The 27,459-nt window shown below is 39.5% G+C and overlaps 1 protein-coding gene across 1 annotated transcript in view; it reads right to left on the reverse strand.

The window, feature by feature from the left end:
• Window positions 1-27,459, reverse strand: part of CR1 (complement C3b/C4b receptor 1 (Knops blood group)) — a 125,456-nt gene that overhangs the window by 35,277 nt on the left and 62,720 nt on the right. The window contains exons 13-33 of the mRNA XM_015280699.4: window positions 26,779-26,900; window positions 24,803-24,911; window positions 22,239-22,430; window positions 21,734-21,967; window positions 21,053-21,214; window positions 20,162-20,323; window positions 19,684-19,845; window positions 17,658-17,752; window positions 16,408-16,504; window positions 15,571-15,684; window positions 14,634-14,747; window positions 13,688-13,889; window positions 12,049-12,206; window positions 10,671-10,872; window positions 9,887-10,062; window positions 8,593-8,717; window positions 5,550-5,673; window positions 4,847-5,017; window positions 3,485-3,658; window positions 1,074-1,193; window positions 159-335 (exon numbers count right to left, since the gene is read on the reverse strand). Coding sequence (XP_015136185.2) covers window positions 159-335; window positions 1,074-1,193; window positions 3,485-3,658; window positions 4,847-5,017; window positions 5,550-5,673; window positions 8,593-8,717; window positions 9,887-10,062; window positions 10,671-10,872; window positions 12,049-12,206; window positions 13,688-13,889; window positions 14,634-14,747; window positions 15,571-15,684; window positions 16,408-16,504; window positions 17,658-17,752; window positions 19,684-19,845; window positions 20,162-20,323; window positions 21,053-21,214; window positions 21,734-21,967; window positions 22,239-22,430; window positions 24,803-24,911; window positions 26,779-26,900 — 3,192 coding nt within the window. The remainder of the gene's footprint in view (window positions 1-158; window positions 336-1,073; window positions 1,194-3,484; window positions 3,659-4,846; window positions 5,018-5,549; window positions 5,674-8,592; window positions 8,718-9,886; window positions 10,063-10,670; window positions 10,873-12,048; window positions 12,207-13,687; window positions 13,890-14,633; window positions 14,748-15,570; window positions 15,685-16,407; window positions 16,505-17,657; window positions 17,753-19,683; window positions 19,846-20,161; window positions 20,324-21,052; window positions 21,215-21,733; window positions 21,968-22,238; window positions 22,431-24,802; window positions 24,912-26,778; window positions 26,901-27,459) is intronic.

A 27,459-nucleotide genomic window follows, 5' to 3' on the forward strand; every position in this document is an offset into this window, starting at 1 on the left:
TGTTAAGACAATAGAGACTTCAATCTTGTGATTCAAGTCTGCTAGAAAAAAAATGTCATTAGCTGTCACGGTCTCTGACGTCTCTAAACTACGACTCTTCCCCCTTTCATCTCTACAATGATGCACATTACGATCAGCATTTGCCCCATGAACTACACCTTCACAATATGGTATTGAGTGGCTCCACTCTCCAGACTCCATGCATGTAAGTTTAGTCACTCCGGTCAGCTGAAAACCTTTTTCACAAGAAAAAGTTACTTGACTGCCAACACTGTATGTATCCCCATACATATGGCCATTTGCTGGATTTCCCGGATTTCGGCACTTCACTGGTTCTGAGGAAGAAGAAAGAAAACTATTAATGACATCACGAAGTATGAGGTTTAATGAAAAGTTTTAGGAGATATTCATGGTAATTTTCTAAAGGTGAGAAAGCAGAACACATGGAAAACACCCACAAGCCAATTCCAAGCTTGCTGGCTTTTCTCTCTTCTCTCTGTTAAGTGACAGAAACTGAAGGCTCATGCAAGTAAGCTAATCTTGATAAAGCACTCTGAGTGTAAGCACTCTGGCTGTTTGCATTCATTGTCAGAATCAAATAAATCTAGCAGTCATTTATCCCTCCATGACAGAAAGCTCACTCCTGTGTGTCCAGTCCTCAACTTGAAATCAGATCAGTCACCTTTTATTCCAACCTATGCCACTGTGTTGTCATCTTTATTCAAAGCCACCTTGCTTAATGTTTCCATAGGCAACTCAACCCCTATTCAAATGCCTAAATGCAAATATTTCTTTATTACACAGCTCCAATCCAAAAAAATTGGCACACACTGCCATCCCCAGCATATGAGCTGGATGTGCAAGAGGGCATGTGTCTTGTAACACAAATGACAATTTTGTCAATAATGGAGACACTTAATCACAGCCTTATTCAGGCCAAAGTGATTAGATGCAGAGAGCAGGCTTCTCTTGTACCTCCCTACAATCAATTATTGGCAGCTGTCTTCCACAGCTGAAGACAGTGGCCTATAGAGAATTTTGGAAGGCTAGCATAATGTTTTTCTTTTCCATACCTGTGCATTTTTTACCATCTCCTGTGTAAGGTGGAATGCAGGTGCAAACATAGGATCCGTTTGTATTGAGACAGGATGCATGCTCATCACAATCTGATCCAACAGCACATTCATCAACATCTACAGAAAAAGAAACATAATAAAGATGTCTTTAGGATGATATTTGTAATACACATTTGCTTCAAATTTCTGTTTCACTGTCAAAAGGAGTTGCTTTAATTAGCATAATTAAAAATTGCTTACTTCAGTCACAGTTTTGATGCTTCAGCAAAAAGATTTAATTTTAAAATTCGTATTTACGTTTTCCAGGTAACTTACTATAAAATATTGTAAAATGTGAGAAAACTGAAGAAAAATTCCTGTTCATCTTCAATCAATGCTTTCACAAATGTATTTTGTTTCAAAGCAGTGAAAGAACATTCAGTGTAACTCATGTGTTGTTGTCTACTAGTTTGGACAGATACTAAAAGGGATCGCTTTTGCATGAAACACTCACTTAGAAATCCTTTACACCTCAAACTTCCCAAATGTTAAGACAGGAACACTTAGTCAACGGGGGAAACATTTTGAACTATAAAACATCAGAAAAGACCCATCTTTGCTGAAGAGACTTATATTAGACCAGGAATGAGAAGTGTCTGCAGCTTACAGCAAAGTTAAAATGAGTTCAAAATACATCGGTTATTATAATTAACTATTTACATGATAACAGTGCCTAGAAATGCAACTGATAATTTATGCTACATGTCACTTGGTACTGCACAGTAAAAAAACCCTCAGCCCAAAGTACTTCATATGAGATTTCAAATCCTGACTGAACAGAAGTGTTCTCGGTAAAACAATAGGTCATAAATTGCAAGAGACTAATTTCAAAATATCTCATTGAAAAACAGTGGTGACAGAGATTATTCCTCCTATGAGCCAGAGCACTACGAGATAGAACAATTCTTCATTTCAAAATCCTTCTACAGGATAAATGCTGATCTTTGCCCACTTTGAGGCAAGAAAAACCAATACAGATAAAAAAACAAGACCTTCTGAATCAGTGAATCAGAGTTAAGTCATCACTGCTGAAGGAGTCTGGCCAGCATGAAAGATCCCAACAATGCTATGAAAAGGAAGAGAGTTTCTCAGAAATACAGGACGAAAATGGTTCAGTAAAATCACAGCTGTTGCCAGTTACACAAGCATCAGGAGAATGCAAAATACTACCACAGCAGAACTTGAATGACTGCTCCTCATGTAGTTTCTTTTAAGACAAGGAAGACTGGAAGGACACTGAGTCATCTGTAACATAGAAAAATACCCTAGGGCATAGGTGTATGTCATATGTGTCAGTCTTTGTTTGTGCCTGCCTTGAGAGTGAGTAAGAAAGGTAAAGGATGGACCAGGGTTTTAATTTAATTGTTACTGTTTTCACTTTCCTTCTCTAGCAAAGAGAAGACGATCTAAAAGGTGAAGCACAGGGAATTTCCTTTCCCAAATCATTCTCCCTAGTGCAGAGCTACTGAACTATGTGGACAGCTGTGCAACATTTATTCTGAGTCTGGTCATGTTAATGTGTTTGATTAAAGAGAGGAACAACAGACTGGCTGGTCTGTTTGGAGGTTCTTAGAGTCCAAAAGGACTAGATGGATCCTGCTCCAAAGAGAATTTTGGCAGAACTAGAAGGCTGTTCACTTGACTTTTGCTCATTTTGACTGAAAAAAAAAAAAAACCACACCAAAGTTTTGTAGCTGCACGTTTGGACAAAATAACCAGTCAAATCAAACATAAATGTTGCCAGGTTATTACCCAGCAACTCATATTAGTCATGAGTGAAGCAGCAGCAATTTGAGTACAGCTTGTCAGTGTATTCCAGAGGGGATCTGCTGGAGACACAGCCTTTCAAGAAGCCATGTCTTGCCCTCTGTACACAGCAGAGAGCTTGTCTTTCACCTTTCAGTCCCTTAATCTACATCTGCTACATCAGACCCAGCTGACTAGGGAAGGAAGTTAAGGTATGGCAACTATGTGAGCTGCATCCATAACTGCACTCCCAGCCTACTCAGTGCTGCAGCTGCTTGCTGACAGGCATGCTGAGCAGTGGGGAAATGCAGAGTTCAGAAGCAGAGAATGCAAGGATTCCAAGACTACGTGAAAGTAGAGAGGCTGGGAGTGCAATGCAGACTTATTAGGTATGGAGTATAGGGTTTGGGACTTGTAACAGGATTGAGAAAGAAAGGTACCAGACTGGAGTCCTGGCTTGACACAATGCTGAGCACAGGATTTCAAAAATGTGAGTATTTTGGAATGTGATTTCTGAGATACTGCCTAGCTTTCACAATTTCAGAATGAAATTGCACCCAAACCCAAGAGCACAGAAGTACAAGATGGCCAGTCCATGCAGCCGTATGTATGGCATGTCTCACCCAGGCATGATGGTGAAATGCTGCTCCAGCTCCCATTGTCCCTGCAGAACATCTCAAAGTCACCCAGCAAATAGTAGCCACTGTTGCACTGATAGGTAATGGTGCTGCCAGCAAAAAAGTCCTCAGCAGCATAGCCGCCATTCTCTAAAGGTGGAGGTACTCCACAGCTGATTCCTGCAGTGTGTGTGAAAAAAAGGGACAGATATTAGCACAGCAGACACAAATTGACATGTTTCACATTCGAGCTACTGCCAGAGATTTCTTCCCTGGAACAACTGTGGAAACCCATTCACAGGAGGGCCCAGAATTTTTCTGAAGTGGCTGATTGATTACAGGCAAGGAAGGGCAAAGAAGGGTCTTACTTTGTGGGCACTTGTCAATCAGAGACTTTCCAGATCCTGACATTCTGCTAGCTTTGGAGGAGAAATCTGTGACTAAGATCTCAGTAGATGTCTTTTTGTCACAGTTCCCCTGATAATCAATGATCTTTAATGGGCTTTAGGGAAAAGGAAAACTAAGCCTGTATGGAGGTTCCTGTTATATCCCTTTACTTAAGTACAAGCTCAATATTACTGCAATTAAGCAGTGCTAAATCAGCAAACAGATTACTGTGAGGTCACAGTGCTAAACTGAGATCACAGTGAGACTGGAACTCCCGACGTATAACCCTTAGCATCTCTTTGAGTGTAGTAAAAATATCTCTCCAGATCCCAGCTGATTTATTACCAAATCTCTGATTAGTTATGAGATCACGCATTAACTTACTTCTGGAGCTATACTGTTCTATCCAAAAGAGAAATACGGTCATCTCCACCGTATGCAACTACAGTCACATGTGCAGTCACAGAAGAGCAGATAAAAGAAAAGGAGAAGAGTATGTATGCAGCCTAGTTTCCTAGAAGAAATTCCAGAAGTGACTTCTAGAAGTGTCTTCCAAGTCCTGGCAGAAGTATTTGTTGCCTTTAAATAAATTACTCTAAAATACACTAACACAAAGGATTTAGTTTCAAACTAAACATTCTCAGTGACACTTGAAACTCACAGACTCTCTAGTATTTCCTGTGCATCTCCCACATTCCTGGTGCTATGGAGAAGGAAATCTCAGAATATCATTTTGCTGATCCAAATGGACTCATGTCTGCCACAGTCATTAGAACCTGACTAAAAAAGTGTCAGAATCAGATCACAGTGTACTTCCTGCCCAGTATAACTTGAGTTTAGCTTTAAGCATGTTTGTATACGCTGTAACATGGATGGATTCAACCACATTATAGTTACAGGGATAAAGAGACCATGAATAGTATTAGGGCCCAAAGATAAGTCTATGTTTCCTTATCCTGCCAGCCCACTGAGACAACTCACTTTCACAGCGTGGAAAGGGTCGCGTCCACTGTCCCATGTTAAGGCAGTGCTGGACAGAGTTTCCCACTATCTGGAAGCCTGGGTCACAGGAAAGGCTGACTTTTGACCCTGGCTTTAAATCAGATGAAGAGGCACGCAGATGTGGTACAGATCCTTGCAAAGATGGACAATCTGTGGACAAAATGCATGCATACAGTAAGAGATATATCTATGTGCTGACAGGAATACATCTCTTATCTGATTGCTTGATCCCGTGTAAGTTTATCCAGTAGAAAGTTTGGGAAGTGTTATGCTAAGCTACATCCTACTTGGATTCAAATAGTTTTGAGAATCATCAAAATGCAACACAAGGAAAACAATCTGTAGGAAAAGAGGTGAGAAGACAGAAGGTATTTTAATAACGTCCAATTATTTTTATAAGAAAAGACAGAAAACCTCCTTCTGACCAATCACCATCTTCACTCCTTCTCATCTCAATTCAGGAAGTAATAAATCTCTGTCAGAGATTCCAATGAACTTTTGTTACAAAGCTGTGGAATTTGAGGAATGAAGGACTGAATGTTCTAACTGTTAAGTTATCAAAATAATTTATTTGTAGGACAAAAGTTTGTAGGACAAAGGCTGCAAACTAGCATATTTAACCTCATAAAATAGTCTTACAAAATTGTTCAGAAGAAAAGGTTCTAGAAAATAAAGTTCTAACCAGCACAAAATATACTCTTGTAATCTATCTTCACTCTTCCCACAACTCCTGGCAGGAAATCTGGCCAGGCTAGCACATTTCCTTTTTGGAGTTCTTCTGGACAGGATGTAGCCAGAGATTTTACCTATGAATTTAAAACAGTTGATTAGGTGCTGTTTAAGGAACGTGTAAAAGAAGAATATTATGAAAGAAATATCTTCCATGTCTGCATGCAATATTAGAACAAATCACTGAATGAATCATGTTACTCTCTCCTAGCACAAGAATTGTTATTCCATACTTACAAGCCAGCTAGCTGCAGATAGGCACGTGCAGAAGTAATACCTAAAGGAGTACTTGTCACACAAGCCAAGTATAAAAAATGATTCCTGAAAAAAATGCCACTGAAAGACAAGAGCTTTGAATTCACTCTGCATTACCTTTGCTCGCTATAAATCCAGGAGCAAAAAGGAAAGATAGTTCCAGACTGTGACTGGGATTAAGTTGCATTATTGCCACACAACTGTCCGCTACCTTTCTCCCTGCCGGGGCAGAAGTAATAAAATCTAAGCCACAGAACTGCTGAAAAAAACTATACCAGCCCCGAGGAGGTCAAACATCCAGTAGAAGGATAATGAATGATTTCCTGTTCTTTTAAGATATTAAAGAGGGAAGTGATCTGTGGAGAAAAGATGATTATTCAATTAGGAGAACATGTCTGTAATTAGGCTACTGAGACTACTTCCTATTCCTTGTCTCTGCTGTGCTCGTGGGTTATTCCAGTAATTCTCCGTCAGAGAGAAACAAATGTTTTCTTTAGCAGCATGAAGAAATGATTTAAAAAGAGCAAAGATGAGCAGCCCATTGGCCTGGATACATGTCAGCACTGCCACCTAACCCATGTGGTGTAGCTTTGGGGCACAGCCAGCTGTTGGAAACCTCAGGTGTGCCCAGTTCCTGGTGAGCGGCTGGATTAACTGCCTTTGTCAGAAGGCCTGCAGGCTTCTGTCCAGTCTCGAGTGGATGAAACGAACTACCAAAAGCAGTGTATTACACTGCTTGTTTTTGTGAGAAGGGAAGGTGTGTCATGAACATCATACTGAATTTTTCTCACGTTACTCCTGCCCTGAACTCCAGTTAGACTGGTCAGAGTCTAGAGCTGGAGAAGACTGTTATCTGCAGTATCTGTACAGAGCCCATTTCAAATACCTCACTTCAACAGTCTGCGCTGATGGAAACAGCTAAGGACAAGGGCTGCAAAGCATCTGCCAGGAATTTGCAGGGAGATTTTTCCAGTGTGGACCAAACAGATGTGGGATCAGCCCTTCAAAGTCATATGGAGGAGAATGTTGGGAAGGAAGGGATCTCAGTCATATGAAGATATATGGAGCGATTTCTGCTGCTATTCAGCAACAAAAGAATGAGTCTATGTGAAATAAATGTGCATGCAGATAGGCAACTAAGGCATACAGAGAAAAATCTTAAAGAACAGATTTAGCCTTTCTGTTATTCACAGTACAACATATCCATGTCACCCCACTTTATCGTATATGGCAAAGAATAGGATGGTAAGACTTACTGAGTAGCTCTAGCTGGCTAGTACATAACTAGTAATAGCTGAGATAGTGATCTAGTTATCACCAGCTTTATAATAAATGAGGTAAAAACTTTAAAGGAAGCTTATCTGGCTTAGTTCCCTGTCAGGTTTCACATCTTTTCAGATAAGTAATACAGATACTACAAATGACAGGCAGGACCTTCTTCTTCACTATAGTTATACTGCATTTGAAGTAAATTTGAATTTTACTCAGCCTGTCAATAGCATTAAAGAGAGGTGAACACTGAGAAAGAGTCAGAAAATCCCACTTAAACTCTTCACCAGTGTGTCTTGTATAATCACACATACACTCATTAGCTTCCTAACTGCTAGTGCAAAAAACTTTGAAGATTTGACTTGGCAGTGGATTACATGGAGATCTCAAAGGTCAAGAATAGTAACAGATTAGTTCTGAACCCAGCAGAAAGCAAAAGCAGTAAAGAAAAGGACAAAGAAACAGTGATGACATTTGGATTCTGGAAGCAAAGGTTTGGCTTTACTTCTTTTCTATTTCCTGCTCATTTCATTATTTTGGATTATGGACAGAACAGAGTGATAAACCACCAAATAATGGTACAACTGTTAAGATTATATCAGAAAAAGAGCCCCTTTCTCCACAAAGTGCCTCTGACTTTGAACTTAGTCTTTGATACTCAAGTGTTACCAAGTAATTCATAATTTCTGTCTGACCTTCAGGTACGAAATACTACTGTCTGGCAATAAAGGAGATAACAGTATCCCTGTTGTGTGAACAGGGCAACAGCAAGAAAACCAAGAGAGCAATTATTCCCATGCATCAGTACTTAACATACCACAGTGAAAGAGCAGCTACAAACTGAAGAATAGCGAGGTTGCAGTTGGGCTTCAATAAAAAATATTCACTTTGTGGATAACCAAGCACTGAAACTTGCTCCTTTGAGAGGTTGTGAGATCACTGCCCTTGGAGACATCTTCTGATCCACTGTGATTTTTTAACTCTGTGGAAGTTTAGTGCCAAATCTGTATTTTGGTACCTGAGTAAATGCAGCCTAATATTCAGTTCTACTGATCATCTAGACTTTTCCTGGGACTACAAAGCTCAAAGATTTTTCACAGCGTCTAATGCATTAACTGAAATCATGATGCCTCCCATGTGAAATTTTAATGTGGCTTTATATAGCAGGAGGAGGGAAATGGAACTGGTAAAACAAGTCCTGATATAATTTCACTGGGTTTTCTCTCTCTGCTAAGAGGTCGCTAGCTTTTGTAAACAGCTTCTCCTTCAAAGCAAGTTAGTACAGAAAAGCTCAGTCAAAATACAAAGTTGCTTTAGAGTTGATTTTACTCCACCTATTCTTAAAGCTGCCCTACTCGCTACTCTAAGCTTCTTACACTAAGACAGAACCAGAGACCAGAACCTTGAACGCCTTTTCAAAGATCCATCCTGTGCTTAGATCACTATTCCCAAACACTGCAGTAAGGTCTCACCTGCTGTGGAGACAGGACACGGTCCCAGATATTGAGTTGACTGATGGAGCCAACAAAAGATTCAGCTGGATTGAACCCCTCTCCTTTCTGATCTTGCTCTTGTCCCAGTACAAGTGCACCGCCACCTAAACTCAGAGAAGATTAGAACAGGGGCAGGAAACAATATCTTAAAGCAGCAATCCCCACAGGAAGAATGAACAATAAAGCAAAATTTTGCTACCCCATATTATTAGGACTTTTACAGTGTTGGCTCTAGGACACAGTTTCTAGCCAGCACTTACTGTGGGATATATTACAGTGCAATGAAAGACACAGTTTTGAGCAGGAGGGGTGTATTTCACAGAGCCAGCTTGCACCTCCTGCCTTCAGGAAAAATTAGATTAAATTTGAATCCAAACCCTGAGAAGTACACAGATTATTAGAAGAGAATCAACATTCCATCATGCCACATAAATTAAATTGTCTCACATAGATTATATGGATGTGCATTATGTAAGCCACAGGAGTGTGCAGACCATGGGCAGAGTAATGGAGCCTACAAGTTTTGGGTCTTACCTCTGGAGATAACTTCAGTGTTATCGGAAAGTAGATGAAAAAGCACAATGTGCACAGACTAACATGCTGCTTTTTTTTTTTTTTTCTATTTTTTTCTTCTTTTTTCTTTTGGTATGGGAGTTTTTCAAAAGTTCGTAAATCCTGAAGGCAGTGGCATGAAAACACTAGCAAAACCAACAAAACCAAATCTCTTTGCAGTAGTTTAATGTCAAGCCATTCACAGCAATTTGATGCCGAAGTTATTCCTTTTCCTGTCTTCTGATATTACTGGAAAGACTACTGACCACAGAAAACAATGAAATAGCAAAATCCATCTTGATAGGATGAAGTACAAACATAACTTTAGGAAGACACTGAAGAGTATCAAACAGGAGAAGGCTAATCTGATGAACTTTCAGCACACATTTCTACAGGAAATGTCAGTTTACTTAAGGTTCTTGAGTGAGAAACATATTCTCTCAAAGCCATTCCAAAAGCTGCTGAACATAGGCTCCTTTGTGGACTAAACTGTACCATCCTCAAAAGAAGCTATCTACTGCTTTAGCACAGAAATGTGTACTTGATCTTCAGTAAGACTGAAGGAACAGTCTTCATGAACAAGAATAGCAAAGAAGATCCTTGCCTACATGTTGGAAACACACTAAAGCACCAAAATTATCATTTCTTTGTAGGCACAGAAAATTCTGGAAGAAAAACAAAAATTAAGCAACAGATCTGGGGTAACACAAACAAAGCATACCAGGGATTTTTGAGCCAACAGAGAGCCCGCTGCCTCCATCAGATAGCTTTCCATCAATGTACACTCTCCATGCCCCATCCATGCATGTCCATGTGACTGCAATGTGATGCCAATTACCATCATTCACGGAAGGACAGTCTGTGATTCTCTCTTTTCCATTTACATACAGAACCCAACTGTGTGGAAGGAAGATGAAAGCAGACTCAATTGCATGTAGCAACTTGAAGAACATGGCCAGTCCCACATGACTCAAAGAAATGCTATTTGCTAAACAAGGTGTCTGCGTCATGCAAGAAATCTCTCCAGAAGTATTTGGAGAGAAGAGAATTACTGTGATATGCATATTTCAGTGAAATATGTAATGTATTCCTGTACTAAAACATGTTGATTCAAGTTATGGCTGCACGGTGCTTTCCTAAAATTTTCACTTGGATCCTCTTTTGCCTTTGGCATCACATCACAGTGAGTGCTAAGCTTCAATTTTTTACAATCACTGTTTCACGGTGTCATTTAAATGATGATCAAATTTAAATGACTTAAATGTAGTCCAGACAAAAACATTCTGCTTCTTAAATGTTTTCTTGTCATTACTCTTATACTTAGCAAGACATGGAGGAAATGAAACAGTGAGTAAACAAAACAATGGGGCAACTCCAGGTGAAGTTTGCATGCAGTTTTCCTATCCCAAGAGAGGCAAAGCTGAAATTCGAGTCTATGCTGGCTATGTTTTCTTTATATTTTTCAAGACATCTTGAAAGCTAAGAAAAGCAGAATAGTGGTTTACCCATTGTAGTCAGTCAGAAGAAATGCATTATCACTTCCATTTTCCACTGCATAAGAAATGGGAGTTCCATAGTTGGTGGTGTCAGTGGACTTCATCCAGAATGCACATGTGATGTCACCAAGTGATGGAAGAATACCATCAAGCATAACATACCCATAGATACCAGAGACTTCAAAATCAAGATTGAAACCAGAGGACTGTTCTGCAACAAAGACAAAGAGTTTTCAGAGCTACATTCCAGAAAACCCAGAAACAGTACTGAATGGATTCTAATCAAATGTAAGAAAATGGAACAGAATGTGTCTACAAAAACTATTCCCTTGTTTGCAAGAGCGAGAAAGAACAAACAACAGTTAAGCATCAGCCAGCATGTACAGCCTTCTACAGCTAAAAAGCACGAAGGCTTTGAAGAAATACAACTGAAAAAGCAGCTGGTAATCTAACAAAGAATGAACAAGAACCTTGCACAGCACTGGATATGCTTTTCAGTCTCCTGACAATGAACTGACACAACCATCTGCCATCCAACAACCCAAAAAGGTGTGATCAGCTTGTGCCATTTCATGCACAGGAGTCAATATACAAAAAGCAGCAAATGAACAAAAAGTGGTTTTTTTCCTGAACTGCAATACACTGCACTGGTGTAGAACACTTCTGCATTGCACATATTTAATGCAGAGTAGCATGCATTATCAGAATATTAAATGCAAATGTACCAATTGGAGCTCTCCTGAAAGCTAGGTGTTACTTAAATTCAGACATAGGATGTGGTCTAAAAGATCTATACGTTCTCTGCTATCTTTGCAATATCAACATGATTTCTCAACTACTGTTAAAAGATTCACCAACTACTGGTAAAGCAGTGCATTTTTCATGGTTTGGCTAAAAGACAAATGGAGTTGAGTGTCATGGTTGTGTGGTGTAACTCCACTATTACTGAGGGAATTGCACCAGATGTGACACAATTTAGCTGACTGTAGGAAAGTTGATAGCCTTAGTACTTCCTAAGCTGAGACTACTGGGACCTAGTCACTACCTCTATAATGCAAAGTCCTGCAAGAAATACAAGAAAAACAAAGCTCTAATTAACTCGAATACACAGAGCACATACAAATTACACTTGATAGACATAAAGGGTCTTAAAATTATACCTGTAGTCTAGAAAAAAAATGCATGCAGATATGACTTAGCACATATGGTGCTACTTGTTTGCAATTATATGTATTAATGTTGCAGTCACAGAGGCTTCGCTCAGCCTTTCAGAGTCCCACCACCCTATCTGCTTTCTGAGGAAGAGGTATGAAATCAGTTCAGCAAGTGCATATTCTACCCAGAGACTCAGTCAAGCCACCTTTTTCTGACACTTGTTCCTGTGTACCTGTTTCACACTTGCTGCCTGTAAAGCCAGGAGGACATTTACAAACGTACGAGTTCAGGGCATCCACACAGGTGGCATGGTTTAAGCAGGGGCTGGAGGCACAGTCATTGATGTTCACTTCACAGTTTGGTCCTGTGTACCCTGTCACGCACAGACACCTGTAGAGGAAAAGAGAACACACTTTAAATGTGGTTGTTGTAAAAAAAATTCCAGCCATAAGACCAGGTCTGCAAATGGGGAGGCCATACACTGAAAAATGAGCAGAATATATACTACAGAATAAATGTAGTTTTATTTTGTTTGTTCCTTTTAAGTATGCTTGCATGCTATCAGCTGATACAGCTGCAGCGTTTTAGTTCTTAAGAGGGATAATACAATATTTAAATCCAACGTCTGCATTTCTTCACACAAAACTAGGAGACTATATTGTTGGATTCCCGTGAGTGAAGCATGCCTTCTCAAGTCTGGAGAATTACAGAACAGGGGTACTTGACCGCAGACAGACAAATACTCCGAGGGAAACCAAGATATCTGAAAGGTACAAAAACTTCTGGGACTTTGGGGAGGGAAAGGCTTGTTAAAGACAGACAATACTAGCTGATTTGTCTCTTAACTGTGATCCACAACAGGACATTCTTATCAGTATTCATAGCAGTTCTAGAGCATAAATAAGAATTTGAAAGATTCCAGTAGTGTATTTTAATCTTTTTATTCTCTTAGGGTCATGTAGGCTTCAGAAAGGTAGTATCATCAGATACGTATCCTATCATCAGTTACTCTAGAAGGAAGCAAGCACTTGAGATTTGAGAAAAATATAATTCCTTTGGAGTAAGAGTACTTAAATATGTCTTGGTTTTGTCTGGAATACAGTTAACCTTCTTACATTAACTAGTATGGTGACGTGTTTTGGATTTGTTATGAAAACAGTAGCCTTAGGGACTGCAGACCAGTGCTTGCACAGAGTCAAGGACTTCTCTGCTTCTCATTTTGCCCTGCCAGCAGAATTATTTCAGAGGAGATACACCCAAGACAGCTGACCAAAACTGACCAACGGAATATCCTATATCCTATGAGAAAATGCTTAGAAATAAAGCTGGGATAAAGAAAGAGGAAGCATAGGCGTGTTATAGAGTTAAAGTGTTTGTATTCCCAATAAACTATTATAGGATGAAGCTTTGCTTTTCTGGAAATGGCTAAACATTTGCCTGTTTATGGGAAGTAGTGAATGAGTTCCTTACATTGTTCTGCTTGCTTGAATAGCTTTCACCTTACCTATCAAACTGTCTTTACCTTAAACCACAAGTTTTCACACTTCTTCCTTCTGGATGCTTTTCCCTAAGCAACTGAGAGAGAGTGAGCCCGCAGCTGTGTTGGGCTTAGCTGCCAGCAGGGATTAAACCACAACGAACCGCTCTCACTCTACCACGTTACAATCCTAACATTCTTATACATCAAGCTCTGCGTATTTTCTTTACTGTCTACCTTGGAATAAAGGGGTGGAGACACTAGGATTTATCTTCTTTGCTTTTAAAATCTCTGTTAGTGTGCATAATGGGATCCCACTGAAATTTAAGATATTTGAAGCTCCACAACAGAGCTGACTTTCCACACCATATTACATCAGTCATTTATTTTTCACCTGAAGCTGTTGATACCATCTCTGCACGTAGCCCCATTCCTACAGGGTCTGCTGAGACACTCGTCAATGTTTCTTTCACACAAGACACCAGTAAAACCTGGGAGGCACTTGCAGGAGAAACCGCCAACTCGATCTTCACAAACAGCTCTGTTAAGACATGGGTTTGAAAGGCATTCGTTGACCTCTGATTCACAGTGAGCACCTAGAAAGAAAAGAACAAAGTCGCAGCTGCGTTCTGATTTAAGCAAAGGTCGCCAAACCATTCCTGGTTTCTAAAGATTGTTGCCTACTTTCTAGAAAACATCTAAAAATACTGGGGTAGCAGGACTGGGATTTACTCCACTATCTGAGGTAAATTGGGCACAGAAATATTACAGGAGCCATCTCTGTAGTTGTAAAAATTAACACTTATGTCAGGAATCTAAATGGATATTGTGAGTAGTTTGGGCTGAATCAGGAAATAATCCGAGTAACTACTCTGATCAACTAATGGAAATCTGCTACAGAAGACAGTAAGTTTGAACCTTAAATATAATAAGTAAATGTGGAAAGTGAAAAGTATCATGACACACAAATTGAGGATTTCTGGTGAAAGAGGCTCTGTGTTACAAGATCTGAAGAATAAAGAAACTGCACTTGATTTGACTTTTTTAAAACAAAATAATTCAATTCATGCGAATTGCACTGTTCTTTCCTCAACAGCCACACAGGAAGTTATTGGCAAGGTGTGGAGTGGAAGACCAATCACACAGTAGGTCTGCTGAAGCCACAGTGCTGCACTACAAGGACTCTCAGAGACGACATGAACCAGTGGAAGCTAATACACCCAAATCAACATACCACATATGTAACACATGGCAGTGAGACTGAAATACTTTCGTCAGGGAAAGAAGACATCTTTTTGGGTAAGAAAGAGTGAATCTGGCTCATACAAGAAATAGTGTACCTGTGAATCCTTTTGCACAAGTACAGTGGTAACCATTCCTCTCGTCGACACAGTGGCCTCCATTCAAACATGGACTAGAAGTACATTCATTTATATCTTTCTCACACAAGAGACCTTCAAATAGCAAAAGGGCACAATCAATACAGTCAAGGTTTGCATGGTGTGGTGTTCAAATACGGAGGGCAGAACTGCACTGCAGCTCTTGAATAACAGAGGCCTGATGAGATCAAGTTATAAACTCCACATTTGACTGCGCATTTGAAACAGATCACCTGTATTACTCAGCTGATGGGATGTGGAATATGCCAAGACCATGGCTTGTCTTTACAAAGTTTTAAAAATACTCAGCAAGTGTTGCTGTCAATATATGCATGGCCATAAACTTAATGAGGGAGTCCATCTCTGGTGGAAAACACCAGGTCTTCTTTTTAATCTGCTGCCAAATGATGTACTTAGTTTACTTTTATATTTAGAAATTAAGTACTTTGGCAAAGTACTCAAGCACGTCAGTTTCCCCACATATTTCAACATCTTTGACATGCACGCAGGTGGCAGTTAAGAAGACTGAGGAACAAGATAAGAGAAAAGCTATTCACTAACTCGGGGCTACAGTAAAGCAATGGCATAAATGCTTTGTCTGATCTAGCTGTATTCAGTTTCACAAACACCTTCCCTGTGATTATTTACTGATTTCCTAATCTTCAGTCTTTATTTCCTTTTTTTTCTTCAGAAAAGTAGTATCACAAAACAGAAGCTCATGATCTCAGAGTGACTGTCCTTTTTATTTCAAAAGTTATTCATGTACAACACAACTTTCTTCTAGCCTATATATCTGTCTGGTTTCCTGTTATGGTTCTATTTAGCACTGCCCTGTTGTTTTGTGTTATCTACCTAGCACAGAAATAATACGTTTCTGAAGAAGAAACAATTAAATTACCAGAATAGCCTGGCTTGCAATGACAAACAAAGGTCCCAATGCCATCTTTACACACTCCATTATTGTGACAAGGAGAGGATTTACATTCATCCACTTCTGTTTCACATTTCAAGCCTAGTATACAAAATAAAGGATTGAGAACATGGAAACAAAACAGGAAATTGTTCAAAAACTACAAGAGTTATGATTACTTAATGTAGCAAAATATGATTATCAATTGTGAACATTAGTAGATGTTCTAGTTATCTTTTTTTTAGGTTGTATTTTAACACTGACCTGAGACAAAAAGCTATTAAAAAACTATGAAGAATATAAGACAAAAGTCCAGTCATTTCCAGATGGTTAATATTAATCTTATTATTCTATCTTAATCTTAATATTCTATCACAACTAACAGATCAGGAACTTTTTGGTAACGAGTCATCTGTTTGCTCTGGAACAACCATGAGCTGACAGGAAGAAGAAAATGAGTATCTGGTAGAATTAGCTGTTCACAGTGCAAACTTCCAGGTTTTGCTAGTCATAAATATCACTAAGCAAAGGACTTTCAAATCCACAAAGCTTTGCTCAATCCACTCTCACTGAATTCCATGGGATTTTTTATTAATACTACTTAAAAAAATCCCACTCATAATCCCCCTTTGACAAACATATAATTCAGTAAGAACATGAGGAACTATTTATTTTCTTTTAATACGTATGTGTAATAAATCTGTGACAAACATTCCACTTAGTTAGCCTAAACTCTTGCAATGAAACGTTCAGCTCCTTTATCTTTGCTCATATTAAAGACCTGGAGCCGTCTTAGCTTCTCCCTTTGCTTATCACATTTTTTACCTGTATATCCAATTGGGCATATGCAAATATATCCACTTCCCAACTGTTTGCATGTCCCATTGTTGTGGCATGGCTCCAGGAAACACTCATGAAACACCTGCCACAGGCAATAATACAATTACAGTAAATGTGGAAGTAGATGTGGAACAAAATATTCTCATTTTAAATAGCACACTCTATAATCAATTTCAAAAGCTGGGAATGAAAACATCCCTGGCGTTAACTTCTAGACTTTCCTCTTTGTCTCCTCTACACACCAATCATCCTTATTTCTAGAGAAGAACGTGGATTACTATTTTTAATTACCAAAACACAATCACTGCAGCTCTTCCCCTAGAAATTTCTGAGCTGTAATTGACAGGTGTAATTTTATACTATGCTGTATTTCATATGAGAATTCTCTTCTTTGCATCCTTTTATGCAGGCTAATCACTTCCTGCTGCTGGACATGAAGTGAACTGGCGGTGGGCTTCAGTGTATGGTGTTATTTTTTCTCAGGTTACAAACCTGAATTCGGAGAATACTTTGAGTATGCGGTCAAATACAATCATGGCAGATAAGTCTGCCACCTAATAGGAACCAATATTTAACATCTTTAGCTTATCACCAGTCAGCTTTGCTCCTTTAACACAGCATCTTTGCATTTGATTCATAAAAAGCAGCCTTGTCTGAGTTACAGACTGGGTGATGGGTAAGGCAGCATCTGTGGCACATACTGTCAATAGAGTAGTTTCTATTACGTGAGGACTTGCCTGTATTTCAAAAGCAGTACTCACAGCACAAGGGAACTCTGCTTGCCTCCCCTCAAGTATATCCATACTGTAATAAGCAAAATAAAGATTTTACAACTGGGACTTAGGTTCCTGGTAGTAACTGCTACAGTCCAGCATGTGGAAGCCATAAAATGACCAAGTATGATCAACTTACTTTTCATGGACTGGCTGAACTCTCTCCATGCAGTTTATAATTCTTATATAAGTCTGATAAATATCTCATACATCAGGTGAAGGCTTCAAGTCCAACATTTAAGACTGCCAGTGAGCTGATGTGGCCACTTTTGTTCACCAGAAGCGCTTTTATAATCAGAAAGAGGGTTTGAAGGTTCCCCTAACAATCATCACTCTCAACTCTTCAGGAAATATAGTCAGCGTAATAATTACATTCAAAAAAGCCTTATTAATTTACTGCTGACATAAGATGAGTGGCTTCTTTTATTAGAGGCAATACTAGAAAAGATATCTTGTCCTTGCCTGACTGCTGACTTTGTACTGTTTGCTGATATTTTCTGGAGAAGCTGGTATCATCATCACACTTTCCTCAGCAGCTGAGAAAGTAGAGCCAAAACCTAAAGAGGAAAGATACATACTGTTAATACTACTATATGGTAAGGTTTGTGTTCCACGAGGGCATTGGAATTGCATTTTAGTAATGCACGTAAAGAGAGTCTGAAAAAAGTGAATTTATGGGAATAAATCCCCAAATTCACAGCAAGCATGTAGCATTTTCACTTATATATGTAATATGTATCTGTAAGTTTTCTAAAAGCTAAATATGCAAGTATACACGTCACATGTTTTTATATATGCATACACATACATACTTTCTTTTGTATACTTATCACATTATCACAGAATCATAAAAATCATAGAACTGTAGCATATCCCTAGCTGTCAGACACCTACAAGAACCATCAAGTCCAAATTCTGGCTCCACACAGGGCCACCCAAAATCAAACACAGTGTCTCAGAGCAGTGTCCAAACGTTCCTTGAACTCTGGAAGCTTAAGGCTCTCTACAACCTGAAAAGAGGCTGTGGTGAGGTGGGGGTCAGCCTCTTCTCCTGTGTAACTAGAGATAAGACTAAAGGGAATGGCCTCAAGTTGCACCAGGGAAGGTTTAGGCTGGTTATTAGGAAAAATGTGTTCTCCAGAAGAGTGGTCAGGCACTGGAATGGACTGCCAGGGAGGTGCTGGAGTCAGTGTCCCTAGAGGTGTTCAAGAAACATTTAGATGTTATACTAAGGGACATGGTATAGTAGGGAAGTTGGTGAATGGTTGGACTGGATGATCTTGGAGGTCTTTTCTAATCTCTGTGATTCTACGGTTCTGTGTTCCCACTGTCCTGGGGAGCTGTGCCATGTCCACTGCTCTCTGGGGCACAACCTTTCCTTAGCCCCCCAAACCTCTCCTGACACAGCTCCATGCTGTTCCCTCAGGCCATGTCATTGTCATAGGAAAGCAGAGCTCAGCGCTGCTATCCACTCCCTTCAAGGAGCTGCAGCTGCCATGAACCATTCCTCACACCTCTTGTCCTCCAGACCCTTCTCCATCTTCATAGCCTGCCTTTGGACACTCTCTGATAGTTTAATGTCCTTTTTGTACTATGATGCTCAAACCTGCACACAGTACTCAAGGTGAGGTTGCACCAGTAGAGTGTAGGGTGGGACAATCCCTCCCCTCAGCTGGCTGGCAATGCCATGCCTGATACTCCCTGGGATACAGTTGACCATCCTGGCTCCCTGGGCACACTGCTGACTCACATTCAACCTGCTATCGATCAGAACCCCTAAATCTCCTTCGGGGGGCTGTTCTCCAGTGTCTCATCCCTCAGACTGTATGTATAGCCAGTTATCCCTTACCAGCTGCAGAATCCAGCACTTGCTCTTGTTAAACTTCATGCTGTTGGAGATTGTCTAGATTTCTCTGCAAGGTCTCTCCACCCTCGATGGAGTCAACAGCTTCCCCCAATTTAGTATTGCCAGCAAACTTGCTCAAAACACCTTCTAGTCCTACATCGAAGTCATTTACAAACACACCAAAGAGAAATGGCCCTAAAATGGAGCCCTAGTGATCTCTGCTAGTGACCAGCCACCAGCCAGATGTAACATCACCTACCATAATCCTTTGGGCCCAACCCATCAGCCATTTGCTCACCTACTGCATATATGTACACATGTGAGTATATATACACACACTGTACACACACACTTACACATACATAGTGTGCACATATATATGCATACATATACACACATACGTACTCTGTATATCCATATGCTGTTATTAAGCCATGGTTCATACCACACAGTTACTCCTTCCACATTGCACAAAGACAACAGCAGGAGGCCAAAATAAAAGTGAACATCACTGTCTGAATGGGAAATTCTACATTTGTTCTGATCATTTGAGAAAAAAAAAAAACAGGATCTTATCTGTTAAAACTACTGCTGGCCATCCTTTAGATGCTTGTTTTTTTCAGGAGAGATAATATGGCTTACTTGAACAATCTGTGATGGATCTGGCACCAATGATCGTTGTTGTTCCATAAAAGGGACATGACAAGCAGTAGGACTTTCCTGGGTCTGGCTGATAGTAGTCTCTGGGACAAGGGTAACAAGGTGTCAAACCTGTACGAGAGAACTCCCCTGCAGAACACGGTACTGCAAGAACAAAAAGGACATTTTTTTTGAAAGAGATCACTTCTGCCTGACCCTGCATCCTGCACCCTTTCTGGTCACTTTCTTTCCTTCCCTCAAAGTTCCTTCTTAGATTTTAAGGAGTGGGGTGAAACCCACTGGGAATTAAAAAACCTAAGAGATGTTTATTCCAGTATTAGGTGAAAAGTTCTCAAAGACCTATTAAATATCTAGGAAGTATTTCTTTCTATTTCTTTTGCTGATAGAGACAGCTTTCAATGCAGCTTCCTTCCCCTTTTTTTAAATTTAATTGTAGAAATTTCATAGACCTGTTACACACCTCCACAAGCTGAGACATCTACTGCGCCTCTTTTTACTGTTGAGGTATCTTCTGGACAAGAGATGCAGTTCCTGGATCCAAATGCTGGCTGATACGTGCCAAGTGGGCATGTTTCACAGGTCTCAAGACCATTAGGTGAATATGTTCCCTGCTTGCACTGAACTGTGAGGCAGAAAAAGTCATAAAAAATAAGTGATGTCCAAATAGGAAATGTGGCTCTGAAAAAGATGCTGAAATCATAATACACACTACAGAGACTTTTTATTTCTAGAATTTACTCTGAAGGGTTTCATGTGTACAAAGAACAACAAAAAAAAGAATTTGTGCTAAATTACTGATAATATATTTGTGAATTCTTAATGAATCACCTTCACAGATGATTTACTGAAACTCAGTTACTCATTTTTAATGAACAAAACGAATAATAAAACAATAAATAGGCATTTAAACTACTAACTTCTTTTTCAGAACAAGTTGCAAAGAGATAGGGGTGCCGAGGTGCTCAAAGTCAGAGTACTGCAGTGTGGAATGCAAAAATTTCATCTACAATCACCATAGGGCAGAGAGAGGTTGTCAAGGACAAGAATGGCATTATTTTAAGTGTATTAGTTCATGCAAAATGAGCTCAAAATCTCACAGAAAGGAGATAGAAATGCAACAGAACTCCTTAGAGTTCTCCTTAGACTGTTCTTCTTAAACTTAAAATATCTGCTTGGACATTCTGAATACTACAGAAATGGTAAAAATGTGGCCTTTTCTCTTTACATATATGCATGAACGGGCAGTTAGCACTGATTCTCATTTCACAGGTTAATCTCATTCCTGTAATGAGGACCAAAGGGATGGCACTGGCAGTCAGAGGTGGCTGTCTGAAAAAGATGAAGTTCTCACCTTTGCATTCTGAGATGCTCCTGGAATGTAGATACTCAGTGTAACTACCAGACGGACAACTTTTGCATTCCAGCTGCCCTTCCTCATCCTGGTAGGATCCAGTCCAGCAGCTTTCACAGGCGTGATGCTCCAGGGAGTAATAGGTACCCAAAGGGCAGTTGACTGTAACGTTGGAAACATAAGTTTCTATCAGAATACATAATCATATATACTTGTTTCGCCTCTGGAGTTCCCATTTAATCAATCCCTGTTTATATGAAACGTAACTCTGTTCCTCAGCAAATGGGCTTGCATGAGTTGTCTGTATGGAACGTTGTGAATATTTCACTGTGCACAGGAAATGGAATCCAGTTCCCTATCTCATACACAAGAGTAACAAACAGGGTTAAAAGACTGCATACCAAGTACTGCTTTCCTGAGTATCACCAACTGTGTGGATATGCCTGATTTCCCCATGGGAGTGGAATGCTGGGTACAAAAGCATCCTTTTTCCACAAGCCTTGGTTAGGAACATAAACATCCTCTGGAAGTCAAACTGTGCAAAGCATTTTTGCAGTTTATTGTTCTGAGAGACCGCAAGGACTGGACTGTGTCAAATCAGTACCCTCTGCAAATATCCTCTAAAACCTTGCCTTTCAAAAAGATTCTAAATATATGTGAGGAGGAAGTCCTCTGGCTTACCACACATTCTCCCCTTCAGCACAGAACCAGGCCTGCAGAAAAGAAATGCCTTCTCCGTCTCCAGTGAGTTGCTGTCAGCTACAATGAGTTCAGATGCAAACTGAAAAGAATACATGGGTTCCTTATTGAGAGTCCTATTCAGCCTGTTTGTTATAGTCTCTAGAGTTTTAAGAAGTCGTTTCTGGTTTTCCAGTTCCAGTGTATCATTCCTTTCATCAGGCAGTGGCACGCTAGCTGGGATTTAAAAAGAGAACACAACAGCACACAGATTTTAGAGTCAGCACTTTCAGCTTGCTCTAAAGTATATATAGAGTGTAATACTCAGGCTTGACAGCTTGAAGCATAAAGCTGGCCATGTGCAGAACGGGGCTATGAGTGTCTCAAGAAAACTGTCATCTGCATCTCCAGCAGGCTTTTTGAATTGAATGTAAAGTCTTGCTGAATATATTACGAATACTTCTCTTTTTAAGAAGGTTTAGAAGGAGGCTATTTTGACTTCTCTCACCTGTGATGTTAAATATTAACTTGATTTTGTGGTCAGTCATTGGTACATTCAGCTTCTTATGTCTTTTGACTCGAGTAGGTGCTGCCTTTGCAAAAGCAGAGAGATGCTTGGATAGGCCTTCTTCTTGTACAGTGTCAAAGAAGTCATCGTAGGAATAATCCAGCTGGTTTGCTGCTCCCCAACCAGCAGGCCCTGTCAGACATTAAAAAAGAAAAAAAAAAAAAGAGAAGCAAAATCACATAGAAAATAGGTGCTTGTCATATTAATACTTATTTCTGAAGTACATCTCCAATAGAATGGGGCTCTGAACGTGTTGAGTTTGCCTCTGTACAAGTGCCTACTGCACCATGACTCTGACTGAAGAAAAAAAATCTCTCGATACTGAAACTTGTGTACTTAGCCAAAGCATTAAAGAAAATCCAATATAAAATTTATTTTAAAAAGATACTCATAAAAGCAGCAATTATCTTCCCCTCAGTCTTGCATGGGCCCTCATCTGCTGGCAATATCTGAAACAATTCTGCACTGATCTCTCTTCTTCCTGCTCAGCTGCAGCTAGCATGCCCAAAGAAGTGTCTCCAAAACATCTCTTCTTCACAACTCCTGGAAGAGCTGTACCATCATCTGCCTTCTCAGAAAGGGCTGGTGACATCATCCTATGCATTCAGTCCTTCCAGACAGGCATTTCGTGTTACATATTGTGATTTAAGTTCAGCCTCAACTAGCTTGCTCTATAAGTAATCTGCCTTTTCATGACTAAAATTAGAGGTACAGAGTCTATTTCATTCATCTATGTCTTTGTGAAATAACGTGAAGGCATAAAAAAATTCTGCCAGTTACCAGGTCAAGTCATCTATCTTATAACTCACAGCGGAAATAAGGCAATTTAACCTCACAGCTTTGGGGCTGATACTGTGTAATTACTCCATAACACATCTTCTAAACTGTTGGCTCGAGGAGAGTTCTCCTCTCCAACCTGCCCAGTATAATATTATGACAAACTCGAGAAAAACAGCAACAAGGTAATTCTGAAAAGAGATCAACATGAACCAGAAGAGAATAGAACCCTGTATCTCAGTTTCTCAATACTGTTTCCTCCAAGTGACTTTACAAATTAGTTCCAGTTATCGTCAATATTCACTCCTCCCCTGATGACAACTGGCAGATTAAGCCCCTAGTCCCCTGTGTCTAATTGCAAACAAATGTCCTTTTAAATTCAGTGAAGAATGTCTAAAAGGTGAGAGAATAAACACAAAGCTTTACAAAGGAGCCACAGTCCTATTAAAGACTAAGTATTCTGATGTTGACTTGCCAAAATGCCCCATGCTAAATCTGTTTTTAGCTTTACTGCTTTAAGTAACCCTAGGGGACTAAGAAATGCCAAGGACAATAGCAGTACAACACTGATGCTAATCTGTTTGAAAATTGACTGAAGATGACAACTTTCTTGGCATACAGCAAAGTGGGAGTAATCACTAGGGCTGCCATAACTTTCACCCCAACATTCAAAAAAGCTATCCTTTTGTTATGGTTTAACTCTGGCAGGCAGCCCAGCACTACACAGACATTCAGTTTGTCCAGATGAAATGAAGAGAAAATGGGAAAAGTAAAAGTGCAAGAGCTCATGGGTTGAGATCCAGACAGTCTACCAGGTAAAGCTGCATGCACAAGCAAAGCAAAGCAAGGAATTCATTCACTTCAGTAGTTCAGTCAGTTATAGGCTCATCACGCATACAGGTTTCCTGGGAAGGCAACCACCACCTCTTTGAACATCCCTTTTTCTCCTCTCCTGCAGTTTATGGGTAAGCATGATGTTATACGGTATGGGATATCCCTTCATCCAGTCTGGGTCAGCTGTTCCAGCTATGACCCTCCCAGCTCCTGTGAACCCCAGGTCCTTGCTGGCAGGGCAGTGTGAGAAGCTGAAACAACCCTCACTCTGTGCAAGCACTGCTCAGTAACTAAAAAATCTGTATGTTATCACTATTTTTTTGTATCAAAAATCCAAAACATGGCATCATACGAGCCCCTGTGAAGAAAAGTAACTCTATCCGTGTCAAACCCATGATACTTTGCATACAAGAAGTTTCACAGTTGATGGGCAAACTTACGCTTTGCGTGAACACTGCGAAGGTTAAGTGTGGACTGAAACCAATACCAAAGACAAAAAGTGACCCTGTTTTATGAACAATCTCCAGAAATATCTGTTGTGCTTTCGCAGCGTTTCAGTTTGAGAGTGTAACGTTTAAAAAAGTTGCTTTCTTCAAAGCTAACCAAGCAAGTCAGTAGCACTCAGCATGCATCTGTGCACGTGCATGCTTTTTTTCCTCCCAATCACAAAACAGTAAACTTTTCCTTCACATATACACTATACAGGAAGCATTACTGAAAACAAAGAGCAAGCAATTCCACAATAAAATGCATTGCATAATTGCTTAGTATCTTAAGAATACTCTAATTTTTTGTTTAACTATTCCATACAACACACTGCAGTATTTCAGAAAAAAAGGAACTATACTACATTAAACCTGGATGGCTAAATGATCTATGCAATCAGTAATTACCAATGGCAAATCCATTTTCGTAATCGTAATTGTACTCCAAGCAGTGTTTCTGTGTCTGATCTTCCAGTCGGCAGTCAATATCATCAACATCATTACAGAATGATGGGACCTTACAACATAAAGAAGAAGAACATTAAAAATACAGGATTACATAGCTTACTCCCAACTTAAAAAAGATGTTTTATAAAGTAAAGCCCTGGCCCTGTTCTTTCTCTGGCACAAGATTTCTCCTTTCATGCCTGTTATAATCACAGCAGTTGCTGGGGATGCAAGTTCTGGATCCCTGCAAGTGATTTATTTAATTTCCTAGCAACAGTTGCACGCTGCCCCACAGGATGAAGGCTGTAATTCAAAAATGACTGCAAAACCTTGGAAAAGCCTCTCCTGAATCAGGCTACCGAGAAAAGGAGCATTTCCAGCTAAGTGAACAATTCAAAGGACAGAAGTGTAGCTCTCCATCATTGTGTTGACGAGTTCTGCTGGTAGGAAGTTGCAGTAATTTAGTGATTTAGTAATTTAGTAATTTAGCAGTGACCTGCTCTTTCTTGTTGAGTTTTCATTGTGGTCTGCCCAGAAACCACAGAATAGAGAACTACAGAAAACTGACCGGTATTGATAGATTTTCTCTCTCCACAAAAGCAATGGACATTAGAAAAGAACAGACAAATGTATTATTTTATAAAATCTCTATTTCTTGCTTCTTCCAAATTGATTTCAAAGAACCTGGTCTCTAGGATTTACTGTGGGATAGGTTTATTTCCTCCATATTGCTTTTCCTTGGAAAGATGGCTCCTGCTGATATACTCCCCCTTTTCCTTACTCTGTTATAGTTTGAAGTTATTTGGAATAGGAACAGACATAATCAAACCAGCCTTTTTAACTCTTTTTCCAAGACTGCTGCACTTGATATAACTTCTTGAGCAGCTCACTGAACATTTTTTCCTATTTTCTTATTTGCTTGCTCATACTAATAGTCTAAGCAATGAAACCTAGTGGTAGTTGATAAATAAGCTCTTCAGGGAAAAGAAGAGAAATAAAATTAGCCAAGATTTTTCTGCCTGAAGAAAACAAATCCGAAGTAAGTCAAGAGAGTAACAGACATTCAAGTCCAAGTGTCAAAGATTGCCTGAAAGTGTTATTTGAGCTTCAAGCTTTTTGATCAGAATGACTGATAGGGATTCCAAAGCTGCAGTAGTCTGTCCAGTAGCTATATACACTAGTAATGCTTTTTTTACCAGTGAAGCTTACAGCACACAGGCTTTGTTCTGAAAGAAATCTTTAACTGCCCAGGTACTGTACTCTGGAACAATACCATCACACGGGGCCTGAGCATCAGCTCCTTAGACCACAACTGCTGCTTCTGCTTTACAGCTGAGGATAGACTTGTGGATTAAGAGGGAGAGTGGAAATATTGAAATGAAAAGCAAGAGACAGCGCAGAGAAGGAATGTGCTACCCCTTCAAATAAGCTGCTGTGCAGAATTTATTGATTAGAACTCAAAAACTCAAGAAACTTGAGCAAAGTATTTAAGCCACTACCCCTGGATATAAGTGCCTAGACTTGAGCACCAAATGCAAATTTTATCTGTGTGTGTTCACTGCATTATCTAGATGTATGTTACATATATATTATGTATAAAATGAGTATATTTTATCGTTACATCCCACTCTCACAAACAACACTGAGGCTAGTGAGTAACCACCTAGGATTTTCAAAACCGCATAGGTTCTCTTTAAAATCCTACCAGATATCTGTGAGTATCAAGTCCCTAACCTGTGTGGACATTTCTTCAAATATTGTCCCTAAATAACTTCTCATTGAAGACTGAACGAAAATGTCAGTGCATCAGCTTTGTTTTTAAAGGAGATTTGTCATCTTCCCAAAAAGCACAAATCCCATTTCCAAGTTGCTGCTGTATTTTTCAAGTATGAAAATAGTCAGCTGTACGTAAAAGGAAGTAGCATTTACTAACCTACCATTTTACCAAGTGCACTCTGGAAAGCATCAGAAAAGCCATTTAGAAGACTGTTGTCATCACACCGTGTTGCTTTGTAAAGCATCTCGAAGGATTTGAACCCATGGTTTGCGAAACGATTTACTGAAAAATATTGGAGAATGAAATTTTTGTTGGTCAGTGCAATGGTTTCAGAGGATTAGCCAAAATCGGACTGTGCTAAGCTAAGAAGCACTGTCTTTAAATCAAAAACCCAAACTCCCAGCATTATATACAAGAAAATAGTTATTTTTCTCTAAAATGTAACACTCATTTATCAGAAAATTCAGACAAATATGAAATTAGACTAAATATCCCTTGACAGACATCACATTTTCACAGTAGTTTAATGGGAAGACTAATGAATATTAAAGAAATATGCCTGTTATGTATCTATTTTAGCATTTTCTTAATGGAAAAACTTCCCAGCTGTCGTAATTCTAAACCCCGCGCTTCCTTTCTATTGAGAGAGAATCAAGTATTGAAAGTCCAGTTACTACAGCTGCTAGACTAAATACAAAAGAATCAGAATTTAAGCAAAGCAAAATTCCTAAGTGTCCACGTTACAGGTTTTGATTTGACAGATGGCTCTGAAATATAATTCTAATTTGCTCACAGCTGAAACATTATTATTTGCTGAAACAAAAAATCCACTCTGATGAGA

This window comes from Gallus gallus, chromosome Z (genome assembly GCF_016699485.2).
Source record: "Gallus gallus isolate bGalGal1 chromosome Z, bGalGal1.mat.broiler.GRCg7b, whole genome shotgun sequence".
Classification (NCBI taxonomy): Eukaryota; Metazoa; Chordata; class Aves; order Galliformes; family Phasianidae; genus Gallus; species Gallus gallus.